This window comes from Ornithodoros turicata, chromosome 8 (assembly GCF_037126465.1).
Source record: "Ornithodoros turicata isolate Travis chromosome 8, ASM3712646v1, whole genome shotgun sequence".
In the NCBI taxonomy this organism is placed as follows: domain Eukaryota; kingdom Metazoa; phylum Arthropoda; class Arachnida; order Ixodida; family Argasidae; genus Ornithodoros; species Ornithodoros turicata.
Genome location: NC_088208.1, coordinates 41458000 through 41468660, shown reverse-complemented (window position 1 = coordinate 41468660; position 10661 = coordinate 41458000). Strand labels below are relative to the sequence as shown.

The 10661-nt window shown below is 43.1% G+C and overlaps 2 protein-coding genes and 1 long non-coding RNA gene across 5 annotated transcripts in view; 1 reads left to right on the top strand and 2 right to left on the bottom strand.

The window, feature by feature from the left end:
• Positions 1-26: 26 nt before the first annotated feature.
• On the top strand, positions 27-3287 carry LOC135367431 (uncharacterized). 2 transcript variants are annotated; one of them, XM_064600705.1, is made up of 3 exons: positions 27-59; positions 1401-1575; positions 1678-3287. In XM_064600705.1, exons 2-3 carry the CDS (start codon positions 1453-1455, stop codon positions 3004-3006), a joined length of 1452 nt encoding a protein of 483 aa, XP_064456775.1. In that variant the 5' UTR covers positions 27-59; positions 1401-1452; the 3' UTR covers positions 3007-3287. The 2 variants fall into 2 exon arrangements, with proteins under 2 accessions (XP_064456775.1, XP_064456774.1); XM_064600704.1 differs by lacking the exon at positions 27-59 and having other exon boundaries at positions 1375-1575.
• On the bottom strand, positions 365-1417 carry LOC135367435 (uncharacterized). Its single transcript, XR_010414460.1, has 2 exons — positions 883-1417; positions 365-538 (listed from the first exon to the last, which is right to left on the bottom strand). It is a non-coding gene; the product is annotated as an uncharacterized LOC135367435 (long non-coding RNA).
• A 621-nt stretch (positions 3288-3908) lies between the features above and the next one.
• Positions 3909-10661, bottom strand: part of LOC135367424 (formin-like protein) — a 32183-nt gene continuing 25430 nt past the window's right edge. For both annotated transcript variants that reach the window (XM_064600696.1, XM_064600697.1), the window contains exons 18-26: positions 10417-10503; positions 9393-9461; positions 9256-9336; positions 9067-9196; positions 8835-9007; positions 8629-8730; positions 8456-8575; positions 8237-8342; positions 3909-8048 (exon numbers count right to left, since the gene is read on the bottom strand). In XM_064600696.1, coding sequence (XP_064456766.1) covers positions 7942-8048; positions 8237-8342; positions 8456-8575; positions 8629-8730; positions 8835-9007; positions 9067-9196; positions 9256-9336; positions 9393-9461; positions 10417-10503 — 975 coding nt within the window. In that variant the 3' untranslated portion in view covers positions 3909-7941. The remainder of the gene's footprint in view (positions 8049-8236; positions 8343-8455; positions 8576-8628; positions 8731-8834; positions 9008-9066; positions 9197-9255; positions 9337-9392; positions 9462-10416; positions 10504-10661) is intronic.

Sequence of the window (10661 nt, the reverse complement as noted above, 5' to 3'; positions counted from 1 at the left end):
CAGAAGGACAGTAAGAAAAGCCGAAACGGAACGATACGGGAAAATCCGAAGCGCTAAACCATCCGCCGGAAGCTGCCGTTTACGCAATGGTCCAGGGAAAATGGCGGGCGCCCAAACCACGTGATCTCGAGGAGCCACTCACAGCGTCCCCAAGCTGCTGCGCGGGAAAAAAGCTGGGGCCCAGTGCGCATGCGCAGACCGACCTCCTTTCCCAACCTCCTTCCCCTTCTCTCCTCGGGTTTTTTGTCTCTCCTCTCGTCCCCCCCTACCCCCCCAGGCTCGTCCGTTTGTCTTCGGCGCTTGTTGTCTTGCTGTAGAGCAACGATCATGCTGTCCCGAAGCAGACAATCAAAAAGCAATGGTGTATGACAAATCAACTTTATTTGTCCTCGGGAACCGCCTCGAAAAAGCTACAGTACATATCTTTTTACGTCTTGTAACAGGCTTCACTGGAGCTTTAAGTACTTCGACATCCAAGGGCCGTTCAAAAGCCAATGCTGAGCTATGTGCGTCGTTGTTGCCGATGGTTGCGGGAGAACTAAAACAAAACAAAAAATACATTGATGATCAGTAACTCTGCACGAAAATCACTGCTATGATAGGCAATCTATCTTGATTTCGTATTTGAACACCAAGGCATTTGTCACGAATGTTTGTAGATCACAGTGAATGAACGGCTGAGACGCGCATGAGGGGCAACTAGCATAACCACACATATTTTGATTAACGGCATATCAGAAACGTACAAGTTACGGCAATGCACTGCACAATGAAACGCCGCTAACGTACCGAGTGACTCGTAAATGCTGTACGTAATACACTTAACGTGATAAACCTGCATTACTTCCTTCAGTCACAAAAAAGTAATCAAACTTGTCTTACCGTTCACCTGCAGTACGTCGGAAAGAGTGCAGACTTCCTCTCCGACGATTTCTGCGTCCTTTGGAGGTGCAGGCGGATTCCATGTCATGTTCGTCTTCCCGCTGTTGTGATGATGGGGTGGATGTGCCATTCCGTTCTCACATTAGCAGTTCGCCACAATCTAAATCTAAAGCATTCAAAGCCCTCAAACTACCCCGTAGCGTCTGCGTGCACAACGGTTGCAGTCCAAGAGAACACGCATGGCCGGACAGACGCGATGTCTTCTCTGTCGTTCTTCTTTCTCCTCCGTTCGACTGCTTCCGTTGAGCGGTTCGCGCGTTCGGATGCTCGCTCCTCACTCAAATGACTCTCGCCCAATCAGCGCGAAGGAAACTGACGCCAGTTTTTTAGACCAATGAGCATCCAAATATTTATACATATAATGCGCAGCCAATGAGAGGTCTTCCGAGCTGGCACGCCGGTGGCGACAATATTTTCGAGGCGGTGCGTTTCGCTTTAGAGCCGGCGGCTGGCTAAACGCCCTTCAGCGCAACAAAGAGGACACCCTATAAATGATTATCATGATTATTTATGTGTCTGAGACTGGATGTCATTAAAACTTGCTTCTTGAAGAATTCTGCGCGGAATACAGCGAGCGAACAGTGCTACCCACTTGGCGGTACTTTTAAGGCGCATGTTTCAGAACCTTACCATGTAAGCATCGCAACATTGCATTGAGCATGTCTTTTTAAAACGAAACCGACTTACCTTTCCCATAATGTCCTTGTCAAATGTTTTCTCTGTTCCTCCTTACAGGGGAGGGACGTGAATGGCAACAGGGGGACTACAGAGGCAATGCGCGGCACAGTTACATCGTACGAATCACGGGATATTGTCTGTGTTGTTGTTGCAATTTGGAAGGTCACGCACCAAACTTCCGTGCTCGCAATTTGGAACGGACCAGGTCCTAACGTGAAGACGGGCCCGCGTGATGCAGAGCTATTAGCAGAAGATCCCGACCTCGTTCACTACTTGAGCAGCGAATTACTTCATGTAACAGTTTGCGGCAAACACAACACGAGGGACCTGGAACATTTAATTGGTAAATATGCTCTGCTTGAAGGCGTCAGTCTGTCCAGTTCAGCAACGAGCGATTCCTGTTATATGGCACTCAACCTCTCGAAGCAAAAGTGCAAGATTACAGTCTTACAAGAACCGCCGGCATCTCTGGTAAGATTGCTGAATGCCAGAAAGAACAAGAATAAAGAGGTGCAGCACGGAGAAAGTGTTAGTGTACAAACAGAATGTGTGCAGGAATCCGTGCCTCAAGCGACTGCTTCTGAAAGGACAGTAGTCCTGGTGGCAATAGACAAAAATTGTGACAAGGTTACAGACGACGCTACAATGGTACAGGAGTCCATTTCTGATGCTGATATGGGGATTGCCGAGATGAAAGCACCGGATAAAGTATCTTTAGTTGAGCAAGTGATCACCATTAGTAGTAGCTCAGTACATGCAAGTGGCATTCCGGATGTGCATACCTCATCCAGTCCCCTCATTCTTCAAGTAACAGAATGGGGATGTCCTACTTTATACGAGTCCCTACCTCCAGTTATAGTCACACACAACGTACAACATTTGAAACCAATTCCGATTGCTCAAATCAAGTCACGTGAGCCACCTTTCGAGTGTAGACTCATCGCCAGCATCAGCGACATCTTTCCAAATTCCTGGAGACCAGTAAGCTTTATTTGGGCCACCTGTAAGAAATGTAAGAAGAGCATTTCATTGTCGAGCCTAGTTGGAAACGGGGACCCGGTACATCTGCGCTTGCCCTGTCCGTGGTGTAAATACTTGAAGCTCTCCTTGCGATTTCTTCTTGTCTTGCGGCTGACGGATCCCACTGGGAAGATGTTTGTGTTCGCAAAATGCCAAGAGGCAGTGCACTTGTTTGCCGGCTTGACGCCCCAAGACGTCTGCAACGCTCCAAGCTCGGGGGCGAGACTCTTATCCCAAATGCTTTCAAACTTGTCTCAACAAAGGGCATTTCTGGACGTGATGCTTTCTGCGTATGAGGAACGTGACGACGTAGTCTATTACAGAATTGTGCGTACATTGAGGTGTAAACCTCTTCTCTGTTCCTGAGGAAGGGCTAAAGCGTATCTTCTTTATTGCTGGACACAGAGCAGCACCGAATCATGATACGTGAATTGTTGTTTCACTTTTAGGTTATTTACGCGGCTATTTAGGTTGTACCTATTTATAGAGTAATATGTGAGCGAGCGTGATGGATAGGACAACCTTTCTCCTTTCAACCTCTCGTTTGATGGCGCTACGTTTTAATGTTGCCCACCGACAACCGTTAACTGATGATGTAAATGGGAAAACTTATTTGCTACACAAATAAAGGCTTTTCCTGCACAAGATTAACATCTTCCTCTGTCATGGTGACTCATTGCACTAACACATCTTCCTCTGTCATGGTGACTCATTGCACTAACCATGGAAGCTATCCACACAAGGTAAAAAGCCTCACTTGGTGCTTCTCTTCTATAGCGCAGATCCTGCTCATAAGTGAGTACACGAGGAGACTCATTATCGGACGCTAGAATGGGTGCACACTTTCAAACATTGCAGGAAAGAGCACGAGACATTACTGCGACAAATGTACATCTGCATAACATCGTAGGGCGCAGCTTCATCTATGTTATCTTTGCACTCGTAGGAAGAGTCTGACAAAAGGGCTCGTATCTATAAAATACTTTATCGTGTCAAGTATGGCCATAAATGATAGGGTTAGGTCAATTCTCAAAGCTACAAATTAATTTCATATTATTGGCTCGTGACAAACGTAGGGGTTATGACAGTTGGTAGTGTGTCCCATTCTGGGTCTTCACGAGGAACATCACAGCTGCAAAGTCGAGCCATAAATTATGTAGGATTCGAAAGAGACAACATTTAATCTGGAAACCTTAGTGAGATGAGTAAAATAAAAAACATAATTCCTATCTGCCAGATAATACGAATACTGGTCAATGCAAAGGATCAACAGGATCTTAGAATGGAACGTTTACTTCAGAGTTCATCTTACAATCGTAGAAATATACAAAAACATTGGGGTGCTTCGAAAATCGTCACCAACAGACAAGATTATCAGCAAAATTATTTATGGGCACAACGTCTGCACAGTTCTTACTCGAGGCACAAGAAAATTGTGATGAAATTTTATAAGGGCATCTTGCTCACATTGGCTTAGTAGTAGCTGCTTCAGATTCTATATTGGCCTAATGTCGGCTTTTTTCGACATCAACCCAAAGCTGGTATAATGGCTCGATATTAGAAATCCTTCGCTTTCACGTAATTTAAGTAATTAGGTAAGTAATTTCGAGTAATTTAATCCGGTTTCGCTCGGTCAGATTTAGATGCGAGGACACAAATAAAATTGGGCCACAGAATCCTGTTCAATCTAAAATGCACAACCACTGTCACAAGGTTGATATAAAACCACTCATTGATTGGTCCCACTTGGCATTCTGTTAAATGCGTAAAAAATGTTCAAATTATATTACGAGGCTTTATATATCACAAAGCATAAATAAAATACATTATCGATACAAGGACGAAGCAATGAATGAAGAAAATTCATCTACAGGCCTCATAAAACATGCAACAAGCTTTCCAACATGCACAGGCATTAACATTTCACTTTTGAACAAAGCATTTTGATAACTGGCCTCTTATACGTCCAAAAGCAACCAGTTGTTTTTCTGCTTTAATTGTAGTAGAAAAGGAATTTGCTGTCAGTTTTTCAATGGTGTTTTCTGCAGAAACAGCTGTACCTTAGAAATTTGTCAGCATATTTCAACACTTTCTTTTCATTTGACAAAGTGGAAGACAGAAACAGCTGTTTACTTTGGGACACACTCCACTTGTGTTTTCCTCCATTTCAATGCGAGGACCACGTGGTTATGTAGAACAACAGCTTGATCAATCAGTTATAATTAGAGATGCGCAAAAAATTACGCTAGACTATAAGCCGCGTTGCTTTTTAAAAGATTGCACTTTGCTTGATACCCTGTTGACATTCTATCAACATCCATTAGGCATTCTTAACCTGATGTGTCTGATATCACTTGCAAGTATGAATGATTGTGTACCTGTAACTACATAAAATCTCAACTTGATGAATACCTTCATAAAAATAGGTGTAGTCAATTTTGAGGTACACTTTCACAAAGGGGCGGATTTTTTGGAGAGTGGGGTCTACCCTTGGCCAGCTGGTAGATAGGCGATCCACTTCAATTGAACACTATGTGAAGACAAAAATTGAGGAGGGGGTCAGGACATCCTGACCCCCCTCTAGTTCCTCACCTCATTCCACAGGATGATAGCATCAAGGTGTTTACAAGTGAAAGATTGCACTTAAAACGTCCACTGAAATAATAATGGACAGCATCCCACCTGACATAAAATTTGCACACTAATACTGCCTCTTTACTTTGTTATGATGCACAGAAAAGCGAGCCATTTGGTGGCTTATCCAAGTATTAGTAGGCACTGTATGTGTGGGATATGTTCACTTTTAGTTTGTATTAGGTGCAGTGTTTGGACCATGTACTTTTAGTAGGGGTGTGCGAATATTCGAGTTCTCGAATTCGAATCGAATATCAAATGCTCAAACTATTCGAATATGAATGACACAACACGAAAGTGGGCTTTATCTGATGGTGCATGAGGTGAAGCCTGCTTTACGAAATTGCTGCAGAACCAACACAGTCCGGACGGTGTATAGTTTAAGATAACGCTATCCAAACTTAGTGTTGTAGACAGCGTCTGCCCCTCCCACATACAGTTTAGCGGTGCCGACTAGGGACTTTAATTTCATGTTTGTGAGAAACAAAGGTGTTTTAAAGATTTCCTTTATGTCTAAAATTTCAGCAGCGCAACTTCCTCGGGTGAGAGCAAAGAAACTAAAGGGTGTTCAAGGCAAAGCTGAGGCAGGATGCCAATTCGTTTGTTTCACAAATGGCCTGTGGTTGTCTGAAACAATTAGAACATCATCCGTATAACATGCTACTGACTGACATAAAATTTTGAAATGAAGGTAACCACTCCAGTACCCCCAGTAAGTGTAGGCTCACCTGAAAAGCAGGAAGCACTCTCACGTAAAATTAAAGAGTAGGGGCTTTAAACGGAAGAATCGGATGTCTCTCTTGTGACAATTAATGCCAGAAAAATTACACTAAAGCCATGGGCCACAAAATGGAAACAAATGGAAACTCTTAGTGCAAAAGTCACAAATTGTAAATTTTGCACGAATATTCGATAATCGATTCGGTATTCAGAATTTTTTCCCCCATTCGATTCGATATTCGATTCGACTTAAAATATTCGGATTCACACACCACGTACTTTTAGTATTAGAAACAGAATGCATGTGGCGAGGGTGAATTACCCCGTAGGCTGTGCCTCTTGCTCACACACACAGTAACAAAGATTAAGTCAATGTCATCATGTACGCAGTATTGATGGCACTGCACAAAAGCTGCAGATATTTATATATAGTGGTTATCTAAAATGCCCAAGCAATTCTAAAACCTATTCTTATGGAGAATTTGGGTGGTCATTTCGTGGAAACTGTTTTTGCCCGAGCAGTCACATTCGTTTGGTCAAAGCGCAGCAATTTCTCGTACACTTTCCTGAGTGCCAGAACTTTACCAACTAGCACTTTTTTCAACCGGCCTCGATACAACCGGGCAGCAGGTTGCCCAACTATCCGGCATCATCACATCCACACTGCGAGGGCCGACAATGGCCCTCATGTCAAGTTGACGTGGGTTAGCAGATGACAAAACCTGAAGGTACTCCTAGCGTGATCCAAGCGACTAAAACCTCTAGATTCCTGGCGCTCATGTTCAGGTGGCAACGGTCACGTGATCAAGTGCGGGTGCCAGACGAGGAATTTCCAAGCGCTAGGCCGAGTTGCCACGAAATGACAACCCAAATTTGCTATTAGGGTTCTCTGACTGTAGACAAGTTTTGGGGAGAACTCACCGGTGAATTATAAAAAAAAGTATTCAGACTTTTTTTTGTCGATATCCAGATATGCTGCCCTATCCTCTCGAAACTGACATTCTGTACAAGTGACTATGACATATTATGTGGCAAGTCTGTCTACAGTACGAGTAAAACATTGCAAATACAGGAAGATCAATGCGCAGCCTACAATCGAGTAACTTTTATAGAAACATGTCCAAATAGCGTATATAATTTTCGAGCGTCACTGTCGACACGTTGAAATGTTAGCGAAATTTTACCAGAATGGATATTTTACAGATTGTGCCTCACAAGCTTTGTGTTTCAAATGGCCAACAGTGATTGGTTGAAAGACTCGCTTAGTGCGGATTCTGCCGGGCTTCTTAGCTAGCATGGTGCCATCCATTCTCAACTGCTCTCGTTGGAAAAATTCAAAACGTGAACTGCGGAGGCTTAATCAACAATTGGGATTAACCTAAAAGCCTCACCAATGGCCAATATTTTACGTCATCTCAGTAACATCCAGTTTCACGGTTTTGCTCGCAGGCTGCATATTAATTTTCTCTGCAGCAAAAATGTTTTTGTCGACGCACTCAGAAAAATAGTCCCAGCAAATTTTAAACAACTGACCAACATACATCGGATGTCAGCAGCTATAAAAGGCAACCATTCTGCAGAGAGAATATCCCAGTGACTGGGAACGTAGAGAATTGTATAGAGCTTGCAAAGTAGGCACATTCTCAGTCTCGTTCCACTTTTATATGAGAAACTAATTGCGGGGGATGACCAAACAAACAGAGGTAAGATTCACAAGACAATGGCGAGCTTTCTTTTATATACACACAGAGGGTACCTCTATAAAGTAAAAGCATCACAATCGTGAGCTATCAACATTCATTCATCTGCTCAACTGGGAACAAGTTTCCTCTCTAATAAAGAGAAGCGTACATGTAAGTAGCTCCAATGCACTGCAGATGACTTCAACGAGTATATACAATATGAAAAGTCACAAAAACCTGTACAAAATCTGAAAAGGCACTGTTTTCAGAAGTCTGTTTCATCCATGGTGCGAGACAGCCTCACAGTCTCCTGCTTGCGACGTTGGCTTCTCCGTACAGCGTCTGCTCGCCGGTATGGCTCATTTTTCAGCCCTGCCGACATGGAATACATTATTTTCTGTCGTGTACATCTATTTTTTAGTCCCAGTAAAATGGTAATGTTGAAATTTTCAATTCCTCGACCGCAGGTTAGGTAAACATTGTGCTGTGTGGTCGTATCTCTGGTAAATATCATGGTAAACTAAGCCAATTCTTTTTAAATGTGCAAAAAGCGTACTAACCTAGAAGAATGTCCTCAAGTGCTCCATTGTAAACTTCGTCTTGTTTGAGCAGACGCTTTTCGTTCACCATGCGGGTTTTGTTTTTCAGCTCATTTATCACAGCATCCTGGAATATAATATATGAGCCTCAAAAAACTACAATGAATTCACCATGTGGAGCTCTCAACAGCTCTAACCAGTTTCATTGCTGGAATACAAAGCCTAAATTTCTTATAATACCTGATTGTTTTTCTTGGCATTGAGGATATTCCTTTTTTGAGTCGATTCTTGGGGCTTCTTTTGTGCCTCTCTTGCTGCTACTTCCATCTTCTTTCTATTTTCATTATCTTGCTCCGCTTGCTGAACAGTACAGCATTGTCATGAGTGAGAAATTAAACTTTTTCAATACCTACCTTGAAAGCTTTTATGAAACGAACAAACATAGAGAAAAAGGTGTTGGTAGCAACGCTTCTTGCACTTTCCCCAAAGTACTCCACACAATCAGCGTAGACTTCCTGCAATGACCGATTGTATTAGTAAGAATGGCAAGGATGTCCCGCTGCTTATCATTCCATTATCTTGTGAGGAGAAAGCTTCCTTGATATATTTTTAATAGCACCTGCGCTGTCTTTATGTCTTGTAGTAGCCTCTTGAGCTTGTCCTCTGACTGGCTGAGAAAGTCCTGGAGCACAGCCGCATCCTTAGAGTCTTTCCGCAAGGACAGTTCTCGTTTGCAGAGGTCCATTCCCTTTTCTAGCTCATGACTGTCTGTGAGGATGTTTTCCAGTGTGACTGCATAGATGGGACATCTGTGTTTGTTTCTTCCAGTGTGTCTCACATAGAGGACATACCCATGCATGCCCTTTCAACAAATCGCAGTTCTTGATCGAAGGTCACCAGGTCCGGAAACTTTGCAGTTACCGTCTCAACGATGTAATGCAACAAGGAAATCTTCCGATCGGCGGTTTTTGTATCCACGAGCTGAAATACAATGTTTTATAAGAGAGGAAATCACCCGATGGTACGACGGAGGTAATTACCATATCGAGGCTCTGCAGCTTGAAACCATAGGCTGGCCCTCTTTTTGCGCTGTTCATGTAGTTCCCAAAAGCAAGAATAACCTGACAAAAGGGAGTGGTCAGCACATTACATAATGAGATAGTCACCTCTTAATTACCTCTAACAACTTCCGGAACCTCCTCGAGTTCTTGATTGCTCGAGACGCTGCAGTGATTGCGTGAACTTGCTGAAATTACAAATGAAAACGTCGTACAGCAACCCATCTCAAGTACACTATGTAAGTCAAACTCAACTTAAAATTATGGTGGATTTTGATTCCAACTAAATTAATTACACTAGTTCCCTATTTTCTTATATTACATATCCCTGTCGTACAATGGAAGGGTGCAGACGACAAGATGGTGGAGAGCACTTCTTTGGTAGCTTGGCCAGTGTTATGGAATAACAACGAGCATATCATGCAACATGGGGAGGGGAGTATTTACTTACAATATCGAGCATGACATGTTTTCGAAGGAAAAATGACCCACGAATTTAGGAAAATTTTGTTAGAAGGCTGTATGTTTTCTAGTTGCTGGTGGCGAAGGCCACAAACAACTTGCTGGCAGTGCACAAGTTGATTTGTCACGCCATCTTCCAGGAGGGACAGAATAAATTCTGCTTCCCACGCTTGCAGATTTTAGCGCACGGTAAAGAACCCCCAAATGAGCAAAACTAATGCACGGACTCAACTCTGTGGCATCTCTCATGATCGTAACAGTTTCGCGATGGAAAGCCACCAATTATTAATTATCATTACCTACCGAGGGATTGCCTTCAACTGCCAAAAATAATGACCCACTTGCCCAGCTTGTACCCACGTACCACCAGAAGCTGAGGTAGGGTACCTCTTAGCCAATTTTATGCTCCCCCGCACCTCATTTTTCAAAAATCACACGTAATGGTCCACGAAACATGCTCAACCGCTACACCAACAAGGAAAAGGCCCCAAAGACCCTCCGAACCATGAGCAAAGAGCACTGGACACCTCTCTTTCTCATACAGTGGTTTGAACACCTCTTCTGGAGTACTGTCTGTCCACATTAGTCTCCATATGAGGGAATGTTGTTTCCAGTACGTCTCTAGTTAATTATTGGAGCGAATATTGTATCTGTACATGATATACTGAAAGGGATACTCACGGGCGTGATGACCTGAATGTTCTCGGCAAAAGAAGCGATGTAGCTCATAATGTTCAGCTTCTGAGGTAATCTCTCGATTTTTGTAAGCTAGGGAGAGACCAGTATAGGAGCACATTGTAAGGTTTTGCCATTATTAACGTTACCACACTAGTCATTTTGTCAAAAGTAGTAAATGTTTATACTGGTAGTACAACAGTATAAAATTCCTCAAAGTGTAATAACCTTGAAACAGTCAAGCACATTTT

Coding starts and splice junctions, on each gene's coding strand:
- LOC135367431 (XM_064600705.1), top strand. CDS start 1,453: ATGTGTCTGAGACTGGATGTCATTAAAACTTGCTTCTTGAAGAATTCT. Junction 1,576..1,677: donor ATGTTTCAGAACCTTACCAT/GTAAGCATCGCA, acceptor TCCTCCTTACAG/GGGAGGGACGTGAATGGCAA.